General features: G+C 36.9%; 1 protein-coding gene across 1 annotated transcript; it reads left to right on the top strand.

The window, feature by feature from the left end:
* The first annotated feature begins 793 nt into the window (after nucleotides 1-793).
* On the top strand, nucleotides 794-15,616 carry naalad2 (N-acetylated alpha-linked acidic dipeptidase 2). Its single transcript, XM_067364561.1, has 19 exons — nucleotides 794-950; nucleotides 1,761-1,866; nucleotides 2,021-2,207; nucleotides 5,784-5,885; nucleotides 6,435-6,560; nucleotides 6,674-6,860; nucleotides 7,172-7,265; nucleotides 8,151-8,246; nucleotides 10,441-10,526; nucleotides 10,641-10,760; nucleotides 10,875-10,957; nucleotides 12,578-12,641; nucleotides 12,888-12,955; nucleotides 13,032-13,120; nucleotides 13,231-13,321; nucleotides 13,474-13,738; nucleotides 14,315-14,396; nucleotides 14,599-14,691; nucleotides 14,927-15,616. Exons 1-19 carry the CDS (start codon nucleotides 869-871, stop codon nucleotides 15,117-15,119), a joined length of 2,214 nt encoding a protein of 737 aa, XP_067220662.1. The 5' UTR covers nucleotides 794-868; the 3' UTR covers nucleotides 15,120-15,616.
* The last annotated feature ends 2,500 nt before the right edge of the window (nucleotides 15,617-18,116 follow it).

The raw sequence follows: 18,116 nt of genomic DNA, 5'->3' as shown, positions 1-18,116 counted from the left end.
ATAGCTGAATTTATTAAAATAACCCCATTCATAAGTATGTGAAGCATTGATTCTCAATACTGTGTGTGGTCACCTGATGATCCACGACTGTTTTTATGTTTTGTGATGGTTGTTCATGAGTCTCTTGTTTGTCCTGAGCAGTTAAACTGAGCTGTTCTTCAGAAAAATCCTCCAGCTCCTGCAGATTCAGGAACTATTAAAAAAGGTTCAAACATTCACTGATGCTCCAGAAGGAAACACAATGCATTAACTTTTGAACAGGATGAAGAGGTCACAATTTCGTTTAAATATCATTGTTTTTCATTTAGTAGGCCTACCAACAGAAGATATTTGCATGTTTCCGGGCAGAAAAATTAAGTACAATTTACCTTGATATTTGAATTCAAAAGTTTTCACCCCCTGTATAAGTACCCTGTGTTAGAATAATACAAGTATACAATCTGAAACAACTAATGTAATTGAATCGAAGTGATTACGTGTGAAAAAATAGTCCCTATACTGAAAACAACAAGCTGATTAGCCTAAAGTGGTGTGCTAATCACTAATCTGGCTTTAAAATGGTCAGGATAGTTTGATTGGGCCTTTTTAGCTGGTTAGATTGGGAGAACAAACTTCAGCTTGAGCTTTTTAGGCTTGTTTAAGTAGTTTATTTTCAGCGGTGAAGTTTAAACAAACATTTAACTGGTAAAATGCTGCGCGGTGACTTCGATGATGAATCAAGCGAGTTGGTGAGTCGTTTTCACTCATAGGAACCGATTCGCTGCAATGAATTTTAAACGCAAGCCAACCAACACCCGCCTACACACATCTCTCTCCTCGTAGTTCTAGTTCTGCAACTTTCAACGAGATATGTGCGGCGTTTAGTCAAATGGGAAGGGAGGATAAAATAATCAGCTGGTTCTGCCGGTTAACGGTTATTACAGCTTTCTTCTTGGTTGGCTTTATTATTGGTGAGTTTCTTTACCTTTATAAGTAGCTATTTTGATTATATGCAATGCATGTCGCGAGACAGGTTGCTTTAGACTGTCTACTTTGCATAATTTTGCCAGAAGATAGTACGAACATGTTTACACAAATTTGCCTAGTATTAGTTTTTTTTTTTTTTTTAGAATTTGCAACTCATATTTATTTACTCTTCTTTGCTTATGGTGAAACTCAAATGCAGGTGTTTGATACCTGTTGGTCTCACCTGTCCTGATGTCCTGCGCTGCATTCCACAGATCTTGAATGCCTTTAGGACAGGTGTGATTATATCGAGTTCAAAAATCCTTTTATTTTGGATATATGTTTAGTCTTGGACATTTTTCAGGGGTTGTCAACCTGGAAACATCATAGAATTTAATTTTTTTTTTTAAAAAGAAGATCTGGAAAAGTCATGGAAATATAAACCAGTGATGCATATTTATTTCTGAATGCATTTTGTGTGTGTGTGTGTGTGTAATTATGTTCAGCTTTAAATATTGCATTAGCTAGAAATTGCTCTTTGTGAGTTAGATTCTTTCTTAAAAATGCTGAAAAAGTCATAGAAATCCATTTGTTAAATGATATGTAAACCCTGAATGTTTTGATCACTTTATGTTTATTGCTGCTTTCAATGATACGTTAATGCATTTGTGACATTTGTGCAATTGCATATTTGATCTTGAGCTGATTCATTTAGTTCAGAATTCATCTTTGCACATTAAACCGATGAATCAGTAATATTTGTCAGACATGGTTTGGTGTAACAGATGTCTATTTCTCATAACTGCTGTTCTTAGGCTGGTTTGCTCGACCTACTTCTGTCAATCATGGACATGCAACAAAAAGCTTCCTGCGCGACTTTCTGGATGAGATGCGAGCAGAGAATATTAAACACCATCTCAGGTGCCCTCAAATAAACTAGTCCTGATATTATATCTGTCAGTGCCACTCCAAAACATACAGCCTGCTAACCTGTCTTTCCCATATAGAAATGATTTTAAGATCTAGAGACAGTACAAATTATGTCTCTCGTAATTCAAGTTTGTCACCTGAACAGGAAGTTCACAAGGCTGCCACACCTGGCAGGAACGCAGCAGAATCTGGATCTGGCGGAGCGGATTGGAGCGGAGTGGATGGAGTTTGGGCTGGACTCGGTAGAGCTGGTTCCGTACGACGTGTTGCTGTCATACCCAAATAAAACAAGTCCCAACTACATCTCAATAGTGGACCACCAGGGCAATGAGGTACATGCTGACAAACAGACCCCAAACACACTCACACAGGGCTTCTTTTGAGAGAATCTGAAATTATTAGTGAAAGACTGATGTGTTTCAGGATTATTCAGTGAGTATTGCATAAAATGTGAATGAAGTGTTACATTTTGAGCAGTTTATGTACATCTCATTTGCCAATTTAATATGACATGCTTCCATCTAAGATATTGCAATGGACATTGCAAAATTATATTATTGCAAAATAAATATCACAAAACCCATATCAGTCAACCATGCTCAAAATTTTCTTGTTCTGTGAATTGCACTTGGTTTGCAAGCCCACATGCACTTCTTTTAAAGGTGCAGCGTGTACATTTGAGCTGCATCTAGGGGTGAGGTTGTGAATTTTTCAGTCCACCGCTCCCTTTGGAAGCGCATAGAGAAGCTACGGTGGCCGGCACAGGACAAAGATGCCGTTGTCTGAGACAGCAGAAGAGAGTAGCCAGTCGAGCAATGAGGTTTCTTCTTACTTCTAACAAAGAACGGTCTCTGCTTCTAATAAACCAGACGACTACTACTACTATAATTGCGATAACTGCTGAAGCTTTTATCACGGTATACGGTATTATCACAATATTGAAATAAGTTGCAAAAAAGTGTTATAGTATACATAGTGTAATAGTTTTAAGAACTATTTTTCTTATAACAAAAAAGAACAATTAAATACAATACACAAAAAAACTATAAAGTAAAATGTTTCAAACAGATTAAAGTGCAAAAGAATTATAAATGGTGACACTTTACAATAAGTTCTCATTATTTAACGTTAGTTATTGCATTAACTTAGATTAAAGGGTTAGTTCACCCAAAAATGAAAATGATGTCATTAATGACTCACCCTCATGTCGTTCCAAACCCGTAAGACCTCCGTTCATCTTCAGAACACAGTTTAAGATATTTTAGATTTAGTCCGAGAGCTTTCTGTCCCTCCATTGAAAATGTATGTACGGTATACTGTCCATGTCCAGAAAGATAATAAAAACATCATCAAAGTAGTCCATGTGACATCAGTGGGTTAGTTAGAAGTTTTTGAAGCATCGAAAATACATTTTGGTCCAAAAATAACAAAAACTACGACTTTATTCAGCATTGCCTTCTCTTCCAGAATCCTTTCCATTGAATTGATTCTATTGTATTGATTCCATTGAATTGATTCCATTGAATCCTTTCATCTGTCGGCGTTGGTAATGCACTTTTACGTCGTTGTTTTTGGCGATTAGGACATCCGCAACATGCACACTTACGCACCATTTTAAAAAATATAGCAAAACCAAAATACAAACAATGTAGAATAGCTTGAATACAGCGTGCGTCTTACATCAGCAGCGTCACTGTGGAGTCGTGAACCACACTCCGGAGCAGAAGGGGGCGGTAATGCACCAATAAGCTGGATGCCAACCGCCGTAAAACAGGAAAGAAGAAGAAGAAGTAGAAGAAGAGTCGTGAATGCGAATTGACAACAGACCCGGAAGAGAAGACAATGCTGAATAAAGTCGTAGTTTTTGTTATTTTTGGACCAAAATGTATTTTCGATGCTTCAACAAATTCTAACTGACCCACTGATGTCACATGGACTACTTTGATGATGTTTTTATTACCTTTCTGGACATGGACAGTATACCGTATATACATTTTCAATGTAGGGACAGAAAGCTCTCGGACTAAATCTAAAATATCTTAAACTGTGTTCTGAAGATGAACGGAGGTCTTACGGGTTTGGAACGACATGAGGGTGAGTCATTAATGACATCATTTTCATTTGTTACAGAAGGTATTATCTTTTGTTAATGTTAGTTAAAAAATACAACTGATCATTGTTAGTTTTAGCTCAGGTCCATTAAATAGTAGTTAAAACTTTATTTTAGTAATGTTATTAAACTAAGCAATTAACATTAACTAAGATTAATAAATGCTTTATTAGTATTTTTCATTGTCAATTTGGTAATAATGAATTAACATGTTAACTAGGGCTGACCGATATATCGCATGTGATTGTCACGCGCATTTCGTCAGTAAAGCCGGTTCACTGATTGCCGCTAAATCGCCATCACCTGCTTTCAAATGGTGCGGCATTTAATAGACAGAGCCGTAGTTCACTGATAAGCCACGCAATATTGCGTTCATATCGCAGATGAATCGAATAATCTGAAACAAATCTGAACATTTCCAATCATTATAGGGCATGTTGAAGTCCAGATTAAAATATAAAAATAATTAAGTTTGAAAATAAATAGCCTATTAAGTCTATAAGTATTAAGTATTTGGTAATGTTATGAACAACATAGCGAATAGAAAAAACTGATTGACTATTCGAAGCATTTTAATTACTGTTTAGTAGCGCAGCTGCTTTGTTTATGAGGTTTCCGGGGTAACCGCTGCATTTTTGCTGTTCGATCAGCGCCCTCTGCTGTCAGAGAGTGAACGTGCTCTTTCATTCTGCGCGTCTCCTACACTCGTTCCGCCATGTGCTTCTCGTGCACACTGGGCTTGTTTAGATCTGAGCATGTGTCCCTTTGACGCAGAATACAGCGGTGTTGTGCAGTTTATACGGTTGATGGGGAAAGTATTCTTAAAATGTATTATAAAAATGTTAATAATTTGTAATAGTTATTCTCTGTATTTTGTTCCCACGTTAACAATATCGTGCATATTCATTATCGTGATATATCGTATTACCGAATATCACCACATGTCTCTTACTACTACTTCTTTGTGCGTATTCAACAATGTGACGATGCAAGCTGCCTCTAAAAACACCAATGAAGAAGAAGAACAACAACATAGTGATGAAACGCACTCTGTAGAGCAGTTTGTCCATTTAGGGCTACTGTAGAAACATGCTGGCACAAAATGGCGACTTCCATGTAAGGGGACCCATGGTGTATGTAGATAGAAATGGCTCATTCTAAGGTAATAAAAACATAACGGCTCATTATGTAAGGTTTTTATACACCACTGAAAATATAGTTAATCTATATTATATTGCATTTCTTTCAATAGATCCTCTTAAAATGTACACACTGCACCTTTAAATAGAATAGAGCGCATTGGTGCACGTCCCCTTTTTCAGCAGCACTGGTTCTAGAAGTTGTTTTTATTCATTCATTTTTCAAAATAGTCTTTGTTAAAGAGTTAAAGGCTTTCCCTACAATCCCATGAAGCATAATCAAATTAAAAATTGGAGAAATATAAAACTACTCATTTACGAATGTTCATTTTATGTATAAAACAATATGTTTTAAGTTTAAAGGGGACCTATAATGCTGCTTTCACAAGGTGTAATATCAGTCTCTGGTGTCTCCAGAATGTGTGTGTGAAGTTTCAGCTCAAAATACCCCACAGATCATTTAATATAGCTTGTCAAATCTTATGATATGAGTGTGTATTTAAGGTCATTTATCTCATCTCAAGTGAGGCTGCGAGTAACGTCTCCAGCTTGGTTGTGATGGTGACAGGTTAAAGTCCATGATTCTGTCGGTGGATGTTTTATTGTGATTACAGTGCATAATTCAATCAATAGTACATCTGTGCCTCTTTATCTCTCAGATCTTTAGCACCTCTCTGGCTGAGCCGATCCCTGAAGGTTATGAAGATGTGACCGATATCGTCCCTCCTTATAGTGCTTTCTCTGCTAAAGGTCAACCAGAGGTGAGGCACACATAGCCAAATTTAAAATCAACATGAACTCAAAACCCTGTTTATTGTCTCAATGCATGATCCTGGTCATATTGTGCTTGATTGATCACTGCATCGTATTCAAAATAAATAAAGGGGTTTTCATAATGTTTCATCAAACATATACTGCTATTCAAAAGAATCAATACTTATAATCAGCAAGGATGCATAAAGGATGCATGAAGCAGAACAACTGTTTTCAACACTGATAATAATCATAAATGTGTCTTGAGCATCAAATCAGCCTATCAGAATGATTTCTGAAGGATCATGTGACACTGAAGACTGGAGTAATGATGCTGAAAAATTAGCTTTAATCACATGAATAAATTACACTTTACTATATATTAGAAAACAGCTATTTTAATAATATTTCACAATATTACTGTTTTTACTGTATTTTTGATCAAATAAATGAGCATAACATTAAAAGTCTTACCAACCCAAAAACGGTAGTTTATTGCAACTTTACGGAAGTAAAATGGGATTCTCCAGCATTAACCCAATGTTTGTGAACTGTAGGATGAGCTGGTGTATGTTAATTATGGACGGACGGAGGATTTCTTTAAGCTGGAGAGAGAGTTGGGAATAAACTGTACGGGAAAAATCGTCATCGCTAGATACGGCAAAATCTTCCGTGGGAACAAGGTAGAGTTTAAAAGTAGTTTGGATGTGTTCTTTTATTCTTCACGTAAGAAGGAAAATACTGTGGTCTTGGAATGACGTTGGAGGGAACTGTTCCTCTGTGTGCGTGTTTGCAGGTGAAGAATGCCATGTTAGCCGGAGCTAAAGGGATCGTGCTGTTCTCGGATCCTGCGGATTACTGTGCGGAGGGCGTTGAGCCGTATCCCAAAGGCTGGAACCTGCCAGGAGGAGGCGCTCAGAGAGGGAATGTCCTGAATCTTAATGGGGCGGGAGACCCGCTCACACCTGGCTATCCTGCGAAAGGTGCGAAAGAGGTTCTCTGTGAGACTGCAGTCTCTTAGTTGTGAAAGTATTTTCTTCTCTATTGTGACATATCCGGATGAAACGGCTTCTCAAACAAGAACAAATGTAGGGCGGGGCTTGATTTTTTCCGTGGGGAATTGATTGGATGGTTGTGGTTTGCTATTGGTGGATCTCATGTGAGTGACAGGTTGCCCCACCCTCATGCCAGTAAACATCATCAGAGATGAGATGAGATGAGCTGCAAGAGAGAGCGGATGTTATTTTAGATTACGAGACAAATTAATTTAACTGTGGCTTTAAATGTCTGGTAGAATACACCTACAGGTCCAGCCTGGAGGACGCAGTGGGGCTTCCCAGGATTCCAGTGCATCCCATTGGCTATCATGATGCCGTTCACCTGCTGCAGTGAGTCGGACACTGCTGAAAACATGTACAGCAAATAGGAATAAGACATAAATATTATTATTAATATTATTGAAAATACTCTTGTTTGTTTTACAGTACAATATTACCATTGTAATAGTAATACATTTCATTATTGTTTTGTTTAATTTTTATAATTTAAATTATAATAAAATAAAAAATATATATTTTGAATAATAAAATGTAATAATTTAATTATTATTATTATTATTATTTGATAGTCATATAGAGTGGGGAACTTTTTTGTGCTAGGCTGATCACATGCTTGTTTTATCGATTGAATTATATAATATTTAAATAATATTTAAAATACTAATTTTTATTTTACAGTACGATAGTATTATTGCAATAGTAATATATTTATCAATTTGTTTAATTTGTATGATTTAAATAATAAAAATAAAATTATTATTTTGAATAATAATAATAATATTTAATAATTTAATAATAATTATTATTAATAGTCATAGTGAGTGGGGAAAAGGAGTTTTTCCTTCTTTTTTTTCTAAACTCATCTTTTATTGATTGAATAATATGATATTTAAATAACAATGAGTATTTTAAATGTTAAATATTATTTACAGTACGATAGTATTGTTGCCTTAGTAATATGTATATATTATTGATTTGCTTAATTTTCTAGTATAAACAATAATAAAATACAAATATTATAGAAAAACAATAACATTTAATTATTATTATTATTTAGTAGTCATATTGAATGAGGAATCAGTTTTTCCTACTTTTTTGTCCTAAGCTGATCACATGCTTGTTTCATTTATTTAAAATTGCAATATTGTTTACATTTTGTTTCTTTTACTTCACCTGAAGTATGATGTCACTTATATATGATGTCACTTCCTGTAGGCATATGGGAGGGCCTCTTCCGCCGGATAACTGGAAGGGCGCACTTAATGTCTCGTACCGACTTGGACCGGGATTCATGGATGGTTTTAATCAGAAGTATGTGAATTTCCTTCCTGTAAATCCACAATAAAATCTCTCCATTTTATCAGTTAAAGGTGCTATAGAGGATGTTTTGTTTTATACATTTGTACAATATTACTTGAAACTGTCTTTACTGACGGATAAAAGACTATTTATTAGGTGCACTGAAAGGAATAATATTAATATACATCATCTGTGCACGAGGTAGGGCCTTAAAAACATCAGCCAATCACCCCGTAAACGATTGGCCCTCTGGCTTGTCAATCACTGCCATGACGTTCCTTGTGAGAGACGAGTGCGGCTGCGCGCTCCAGTAACTTTCCACACTCCACAGGCGCCGCATGCGATGTTTTTGTCAGGAGACAGGAGTAACAACTGCAGATTATGAGTTTCCTGCGGTGAGTCCCACATAATGAATCCACTAACACGACACAGCGAATGCCGGTGGTAAACACTCGTGTTCCAATACTCGTGCACGAGTTTTGGGAGGCGTTCCTTCGAAATGAGCTGTGAAGGAGGGGGGCTGTTCTTACGCATGCGCTCATTTCAAAAACTCACTAACAGTCTTTCGTTTCTCGAAAAGATCCTTTAAAGCAAAACACCACAAGCAGTGTTTTTCATGCACTGGCTTTGAGAATTTGGGATATTTTGCTTCCATGAAATCTTTTGAAGTGTTAGATTTCAATTACAATACATCTTTGAAGGCTGAGAGTCAGAAATCTCCACTTCAGCAGCTTTACACCAAACTTTACTGTTTTATTCCTGTCTATATTCTGACGGGTTTTACAGAGGAGTTTGTTTATATTTCATTCACCTGATTTATATAGTTTTACTTCTTAAAAACATGGTGAATGTTTTACTTTTTTAGTATTTTTTGATTTATGGAGTGAAAAAAAGAAGTATTTAACTCGTCCAGTTTCATTCTAAAAGTTGTAACTTCTTCCTGAGTCTCTCCATCAGTGTCGACTCCGGTTTGAACAATGTAAGGCTGAACACCGTTACTGACAATCCTCATTTTGGCTGCGTGAGATCCTCCTGCTTTGTTGTTGTTGAGCTGTTAAAGCTCCGCCCTCTTCTGGAGCTGCAGCTCATTTGCATTTAAAGGGACACACACAAAAACGGTGTGTTTTTGCTCACACCCAAATAGAGGCAAATTTGACAAGCTATAATAAATGATCTGTGGGGGATTTTGAGCTGAAACTTCACACACATTCTAGGACACCAGAGAGTTATATTACATCTTGTGAAAAGAGCATAATAGGTCCCCTTTAAAGAAGTAAACTGTGATTATGTTCACTCTAGTAGTCCGTCAGACAGTCAACTATTCTAAACCAAAGTCAAAACCTCAACCTGAACATTAACCATTAAATCTCCGACTTTTAACCCCACAACCTATGATCCTGCTCTTCTGAAGTGGGACTTAAACTTTAGACAGTCTTAATCAGCTCACATGCTCATGTTCAGTCGCTCCTGGTAATTGTTAACTCGTTTTAGTGCATGATGTCAGCAGTATGGAGGGGTTTGTGGACTAAGCGTTCTCATAAAGAGCAGAGACGACGCATTTGATTCCCACAGCACACACACATAAAGATTCACACATCACACACACTTCTGTGGCTCTGGAGGTCTGCCAGTTTACACAATGGCCTTGTGTTTGGTGAGCCCATCTCACTCACACACACACAGAGAGAGTCAGCAGGTTGTAAACAGCATAATGAAGCATGCATTTCTATGTATGCATTTGGCGGATTCTTTTATCCAAAGTGACTTACGTTGCATTTAATGTACACATTTGTACCAGTTCATGCATTAAGGCCCGTTCACACCAAGAACGATCACTAAAGATAGCTATATTAGCATCACACCAGTGGATGATATTGTTCTGTTTATTCTAAGCTCACTGAAGTTTTGTCGTTTGTTGCTTTAAATGCTTGAGTACGTTAAAGCAGGATGGTTTCTGATTGGCTGTTTTATTGTTCATCAGCTGGAAAAATGAGTTCTGAGAGTGATTCCAGTTATTATCGTTTCTCTGTGCTGCTGTGGTGTGGACTCTGCTATTCTTTTATATTCAGAACGATTGTTAGATCTATATATTTGTCGTTTTCGTTCTTGGTGTGAACATATTTTATAATGTAAAATACTGAAGCTGTCACTGTTTATTTACCATTTTTACTGAATAAAGCAGTGTTTTGTCTTTTTGATATTTTAGTAAAGTACGTATGAACATCCACACCAACAATCAGGTGACCCGTATTTACAATGTGATTGGCTGGATCCGGGGAGCCGTGGAGCCAGGTGACATTACACTACTGACGTGATCTGGTTGTTTTTGGAGTTGGGTTACTCTGTTTGAGAGTTTGCGTAGCTTTATTTTGTACTGTCTAGTTGAGTTTGGTTCTGTGTGTTCAGACAGGTACATCATTCTGGGCGGCCATCGTGACGCGTGGGTGTTCGGAGGGATTGATCCCGTGTCAGGAGCCGCTGTGGTGCACGAGAACGTGAGAGCAGCGGGAAAACTCATGAAGAAAGGTGTGTGTCATCTCATCGTCTAGTTAAATGCTCATTTCAGCAGGACACTTTTTTTGTTCTTAGCTTCTTTTTCTAATTAAAATGATCATGTGTTGTGCTGTATGTATGTTTCAGGCTGGAGGCCGAGGAGAACGCTGATCTTTGCCAGTTGGGATGCAGAAGAGTTTGGTCTGCAGGGATCCACGGAATGGGCAGAGGTACGAATAAATCAATGAAAGAAGGAACAAATGAATGATGAGGAAAAATGCATGAATTAATTAATTAAAAATGCATGAATTAATGAATGAAAAAAGCATGAATTAATGCACGAAAAAATGCATAAATTAAATAATTAAAAATGCACAAACTAATGCACAAAATAATGCAAGAATTCATGCATGAAAAAGTGCATGACTTAATTAAAAATGCATGATTTAATGCATGAAAAAATACATGAATTAATGCATGAATTAATTAAAAAACATGATTTAATGCATGAAAAAATGCTTGAATTAATGCACAAATTAAATAATTAAAAAAGCAACAAATTAATGCACGAAAAAATGCATGAAATAATGAATGAAAAATGCATGAATTAATGAATGAAAAAACGCATGAATTAATGCATGAAAAAAATACATGAATTAAATAATAAAAAATGCACAAATTAAATAATTAAAAATGCACAAATTAATGAATGAAAAAAATGCAAGAAAAAATGCATTAATTAATTAGTTAAAAATGCATGAATTAATGAACGAAAAATGCATGAATTAATGCACAAAAACATTTATGAATTATTTAAAAATCCATGAATTAATGATAAAAAAATGCATGAATTAATGCAGGAAAAAATGCATTAATTAATTAGTTAAAAATGCATAAATTAATGAACTAAAAAAATGCATGAATTAATGCACAAAAAAATTTATGAATTATTTAAAAATCCATGAATTAATGATAAAAAAAATGCATGAATTAATGCAGGAAAAAATGCATTAATTAATTAATTAGTTAAAAATGCATAAATTAATGAACTAAAAAAATGCATGAATTAATGCACAAAAAAAATTATGAATTATTTAAAAATGCATGAATTAATGCAGGAAAAAATGCATGAATTATTTAAAAATCCATGAATTAATGAACAAAAAAATGCATGAATTATTTAATTAAAAATGCATGAATTAATGCACAAAAAATGCATGATTTATTGAACAAAAATTGCATGAATTAAATGTGTGAATTAATGCATTAAAATGCATGAATTAATGCATGAAAAATGGATGAATTAATTTAAAAAATGCATGAATTAATTAAAAATGCATGAATTAATGAATTAAAAAATGCATGAATGAACAATTGAATGAATAAACCACTGAATCAATAAACAAATGAATGAATTTGTTCTTTCAACCAAGAATTTATTAAGTCAAATTCAAATTGATTGAATAAAAGAATCAGTGAATCATTGAATAAATGAATGAATGAACGAACAAATGAATGAATACTTCATTGAATAAGGTTTTATTAACGAAGTTCAGTCGGAGAACATTCAAATGATCTATCTATGATTGGAGGCCTGTATATGTAGCCGACTCACCTTCGTTCCTCGACAGTCTTTTCTGCATCCCTCCGTCTTCTGACTCTTCACTCTCGGCTAGTTCCTATTCCCAGCCAAGGATACGGGGAGTATTCTGGGTTCGGGAGTCTCCCCTCGGACAGCACGCCAAATACACATACTCTATCTAATTATCTGTATGATTGGTGAATGAATGATAGCATGCCTCTATCCTCCCTGTATCTCACAGTCCAGTGAAAGTGTCATGTTCTTGCAGGAGAATGCCAGAGTCCTGCAGGAGCGAGCCGTGGCCTACATTAATGCAGACTCTGCTATTGAGGGTTAGTCACACACACACACACACACACACACACACACACACACACACACACACACACACACACACACATATACACCATTTTAAGAGTATATCTGTTCTGTAAAAGCAGTGTGGATCTCATCTGTAAGAATTTGAGTCTCTTGTTCAGATACTCTGTGTGTGTGTGTGTGTGTGTGTGTGTGTGTGTGTGTGTGTGTGTGTGTGTGTGTGTGTGTGTGTGTGTGTGTGTGTGTGTGTGTGTGTGTAGGTATGTACACACTGAGAGTCGACTGCACCCCCTCCCTACACACTCTTGTTTATGACATCACCAAGAAGGTGAGATTCAGTTTTGAAGTTCATCTATCTATCTATCTATCTATCTGCAAGTGATGTAAATAACATGTTTCTGAAGGTTTCGAGTCCAGAGGAAGGCGAGGAGGGCATGAGTCTGTACGAGAGCTGGCACAAACGAGACAACTGGACAGAAAGAGATGCACCGTGGTAATGAAACGTGGTGCCGGATGATCATAATCATCTATAAGAACATCTGACTGATTATAGATTATTGAGATCCATGACATGTGTCTCAAATGTGTGTGTTCTCCCTGTAGGATCAATAAACTGGGCTCTGGTAGTGATTTTGAAGCGTATTTCATCAGATTAGGGATTGCATCTGGAAGGGCGAGATACACCAAAAACCGAGTGAGTGTGTTTTACAGTGTGAATGCTGTATTATTATTTGTTTAGGGTTTTTTTGCATTTATGCAAAATTAAAAAAAAAAAAAAAAAATTAAAAATATTAAATGTACACACTTTTTTTGTTTTGTACCAACACTTTCCACTCTCTTTCCCAGAAAACCGAGCGCTACAGCAGCTACCCAGTTTACCACAGCGTGTATGAGACCTATGAGATCGTGGAGCGCTTCTACGATCCGAGTTTCCGCAGGCTGGAGGCGGTGGCCCGTGTTCGAGGTGGACTGATCTTCAGTTTGGCTGATTCTCCGATCTTACCTCTTAACTGTACAGAATACGCCTCGTCTGTCAACAAATACGCCAACAGCATTCAGCAGCTAGCAATGAAGCATCCTGCTGCCATGGAGCAGTACGGCATCTCATTCGGTACACATTCTATCCATCATTTAGTTCAAATCAAGATTCTTTATTCCATGAAGAACCTTTAATGTCCTTAACACAAAAAGTTCTTTATAGTGGAAAAAGTTTCTTCAATTAGTTAAAATGTTATTCACACTCAGAAAAAATGGTTCTTTTAAAGGGGACCTATTATGCTTTTTTCCATGTTCATCTTTCTTTAGTCTGTAATGTTGCTGTTTGAGCATGAAAAAGCTCTGTTAGGAACTAAACAGAGCGTTACTGACAGACTGGGAAGAGAGGAGCTGCAACAATGGAGAATGTTTTTGAACATTCAAGCATGAAAACTTGTTCTTGTAGAGCCCAAAAACAAAACCAAGACTTTGAAAGAGGGCACAATAGGTCCACTTTAAGAACAGATCACTGAAAGTTTCTTTTGAGAAACCAAAAATGGTTCTTCTGCAAAAACACCATTTTGGAACCTTTAGCATGTGTGCCATAGATACAAGTGTAAGAACTGGGATGCATTCCACCTCTCCACATGCGATTATTTTCATTTCAAATGCAAAGCTCTTGATTTTTTTTTTTTATCATCTATGTTTCTAGATTCTCTCTTCTCTGCAGTTGAGAACTTCACGGTTGCGGCGCGAGACTTCCATCAGCGTCTTGATCAGATCGACACCTCGAAGTACGAATGACAAAACCACAGTACAGTCTTAGGCACTCAAATGCTAGGTTTGAATGTACTCATAGGTTAGGAATTGTGTTATAGTGTTGCTATTATAGAGTCTCATGACCTTTAGATGATGGCATGTGCTCCTGTGTCACATGTCAATACACATTATACCTGTTGCTTACACCTGTTTACCTCATCTTTATCTGTCTCTTAGTGCTCTGGATGTGCGAATGGTAAATGATCAGCTGATGTATTTAGAGAGAGCTTTCATTGATCCGTTGGGTTTACCTGGAAGACCATTTTACAGGTAAGCACAATCTGTTTAATACTGGGATTAGTGGAAACAACCACAGCTTTTTCTTGCTATACTTTGCTCCTACCCACAATTCACTGTCAAATGCCAAATTTAGCACTTCCATTAAGAAGGTAATAACCACTCAACAGTGTTTTTTGGATCAGTTTAAGTATTACCCATGTCTGATTAGATGTTTTTGTGCATGCACAAACAGCATGTTTGTCTTTTTCTCTCTCGTCTCTTCTAGGCATATAATTTTTGCGCCCAGCAGTCACAATAAATACGCAGGCGAGTCTTTCCCAGGCATTTATGATGCTTTGTTTGATATTGAGAATGTGGCAGACCCGCAGAAGGCCTGGGACGAGGTCAAACGCCAAATCAGCATCGCTGCCTTCACCGTCAACGCAGCTGCCAGGACGCTAAAGCCTGTCTTCGGCTAGACGGCCTTCCTTCTGCTTTTCAAAACCTGCTATGGTTGCATGACTACTGCATGACAGCAAATTAGTTAGTTAATATATCAGTATTTTATCAAACGCAGCATTTATAAGGGACCTGACATGCAGATCTGGCTCTCACAGATAAATTGTCGATATTGAGCAGATGTTTTTCATCCAAAGATATTTGCTGTGGACAATTTGCAGGGACGGCATTAATTGCCTTACTTTACTACATAATCTTATTCATTTGGGATTGACTGTAATTTTATTGTCTAGAACCAAAAGGCAACCACAACTGACACATTTTACATGTTTATAGTGTTATATGTGATAAAGTGTACTTTACAATGAATTACAGTGTAAATTGTGAAAGCAATGTTTTTTGCTTGGAAATCTTGCATAAATTGCCAAATTTCAGAGAATTCATTACCATTTGTATTTGTAAAACTATTCTTACATACACATGTAAAATCATTAAAATTGTTGCAAATACTGTACAACTTGAATACATTGTGAAATCATTAAACCTCAAATCAGATGCAATGCGATAAGATTCAAGGCGACAAAATCAATCTCAAGTCATACAATCAGAAGAGCGTGTGGACAGTCTCTGCAAGCGAATACTTAAAATATGATGATTCTAATCTGTGTGTTAATGGAGCATAACCAACAGTTTAAAAATGTAATTTTGGCTTTTAATATGGTAGGCCATGATGTAGACAGAAAGGGAGAGAGAGAGAAAGGGAAGGGATCAGAAAGGGACTCAAGCCGGGACTTGAAATCAGGTCACCCAAAGCACGGAGGTGTCATATGTTGACATACTGTCCACTAGTGCCAACTAACCAGCATAAGTTTGATAAATATTAGAACCTCCTTGTGTAAAAAACATGTGGGGAACAGAATTCGATGGCAAACAATCCAGCTGTCAGAATCCATTCCCCCATCCATATGAAGAGAGATGTCGATATGGTGATTTAAAGTATGACGTTTCTATTCTGTGTGTTAATGGAACATGGCCAGCATCAGTTTAAAGATTAAATTTTGGATTTTATTTATTTTTTGAAATATGACAGGACATGATGTAGACAGAAAGGGAAGTGGGAGAGAGAAAGGGACGGGATCAGGAAAAGTCTTCGAGCAGGGACTTGAACACAAAGCACAAAGGTGTCATATGTCAACATGCTACCCACTAGGCTACTGGCACCAACCAACCAGTGTGAGTTTAATAAATATTAGAGCCTTGGGGGGATCAGAATTCGACGGCAAACAATCCAGCTGTCGGAATCCGTTCCCCCACCCCCATTATGACGTTGATGATGATGTAGTGGCTTGAAAGATGGTGATTCTATTCTGTGTGTGTGGATGGGGAGATTAACCAGCATAAGTTTGATAAATATTAGAACCTCGTGTAAAAAACATGAGGGGAACAGAATTTGACGGCAAACAATCCAGCTGTCAGAATCCGTTCCCCCATCCATATGATGAAAGATGTTGATGAAGTGACTTAAAATATGATGATTCTAATCTGTGTGTTAATGGAGCATGGCCAGCATCAGTTTAAAGATTAAATTTTGGATTTTAAAAAAAAAAAATATGACAGGACATGATGTAGACAAAAAGGAAAGTTGGAGAGAGAGAAAGGGACGGGATAAGGAAAAGTCCTCAAGCAGGGACTTGAACTCAGGTCATCCAAAGCATAAAGGTGTTATATGTCAACATGCTGCCCACTAGGCCACCGGCACCAACTAGTGTGAGTTTGATAAATATTAGAGCCTCACTGTGTAAGAATTCCGTTCCCCCACCCATATGATTAGAGATGTTGATGTAGTGGCTTAAACAATGCTGATTCCATTCTGTGTGTGGATGGGGAGATTAACCAGCATAAGTTTGATAAATATTAGAACCTCCTTGTATAAAAAAAACACAACCATATGAAGAGAGATGTTGATATAGTGATTTAAAGTATGACGTTTCTATTCTGTGTGTTAATGGAACATGGCCAGCATCAGTTTAAAGATTAAATTTTGGATTTTATTTATTTTTTTTAAATATGACAGGACATGATGTAGACAGAAAGGGAAGTGGGAGAGAGAAAGGGACGGGATCAGGAAAAGTCTTCGAGCAGGGACTTGAACACAAAGCACAAAGGTGTCATATGTCAACATGCTACCCACTAGGCTACTGGCACCAACCAACCAGTGTGAGTTTAATAAATATTAGAGCCTTGGGGGGATCAGAATTCGACGGCAAACAATCCAGCTGTCGGAATCCGTTCCCCCACCCCCATTATGACGTTGATGATGATGTAGTGGCTTGAAAGATGGTGATTCTATTCTGTGTGTGTGGATGGGGAGATTAACCAGCATAAGTTTGATAAATATTAGAACCTTGTGTAAAAAACATGAGGGGAACAGAATTTGACGGCAAACAATCCAGCTGTCAGAATCCGTTCCCCCATCCATATGATGAAAGATGTTGATGAAGTGACTTAAAATATGATGATTCTAATCTGTGTGTTAATGGAGCATGGTCAGCAACAGTTTAGATTAAATTTTGGATTTTTAAAAAAAAAAAATATGACAGGACATGATGTAGACAAAAAGGAAAGTTGAAGAGAGAGAAAGGGACGGGATAAGGAAAAGTCCTCAAGCAGGGACTTGAACTCGGGTCATCCAAAGCATAAAGGTGTTATATGTCAACATGCTGCCCACTAGGCCACTGGCACCAACCAGTGTGAGTTTGATAAATATTAGAGACTCACTGTGTAAGAATTCCGTTCCCCCACCCATATGATTAGAGATGTCGATGTAGTGGCTTAAACAATGCTGATTCTATTCTGTGTGTGGATGGGGAGATTAACCAGCATAAGTTTGATAAATATTAGAACCTCCTTGTATAAAAAAAACACAACCATATGAAGAGAGATGTTGATATAGTGATTTAAAGTATGACGTTTCTATTCTGTGTGTTAATGGAACATGGCCAGCATCAGTTTAAAGA

The sequence above is a fragment of the Chanodichthys erythropterus genome, chromosome 17 (genome assembly GCF_024489055.1).
Source record: "Chanodichthys erythropterus isolate Z2021 chromosome 17, ASM2448905v1, whole genome shotgun sequence".
Taxonomy (NCBI): Eukaryota; Metazoa; Chordata; class Actinopteri; order Cypriniformes; family Xenocyprididae; genus Chanodichthys; species Chanodichthys erythropterus.
Note: the sequence above shows the minus strand (reverse complement) of the source record. Positions and strands in the feature narration are given on the sequence as shown.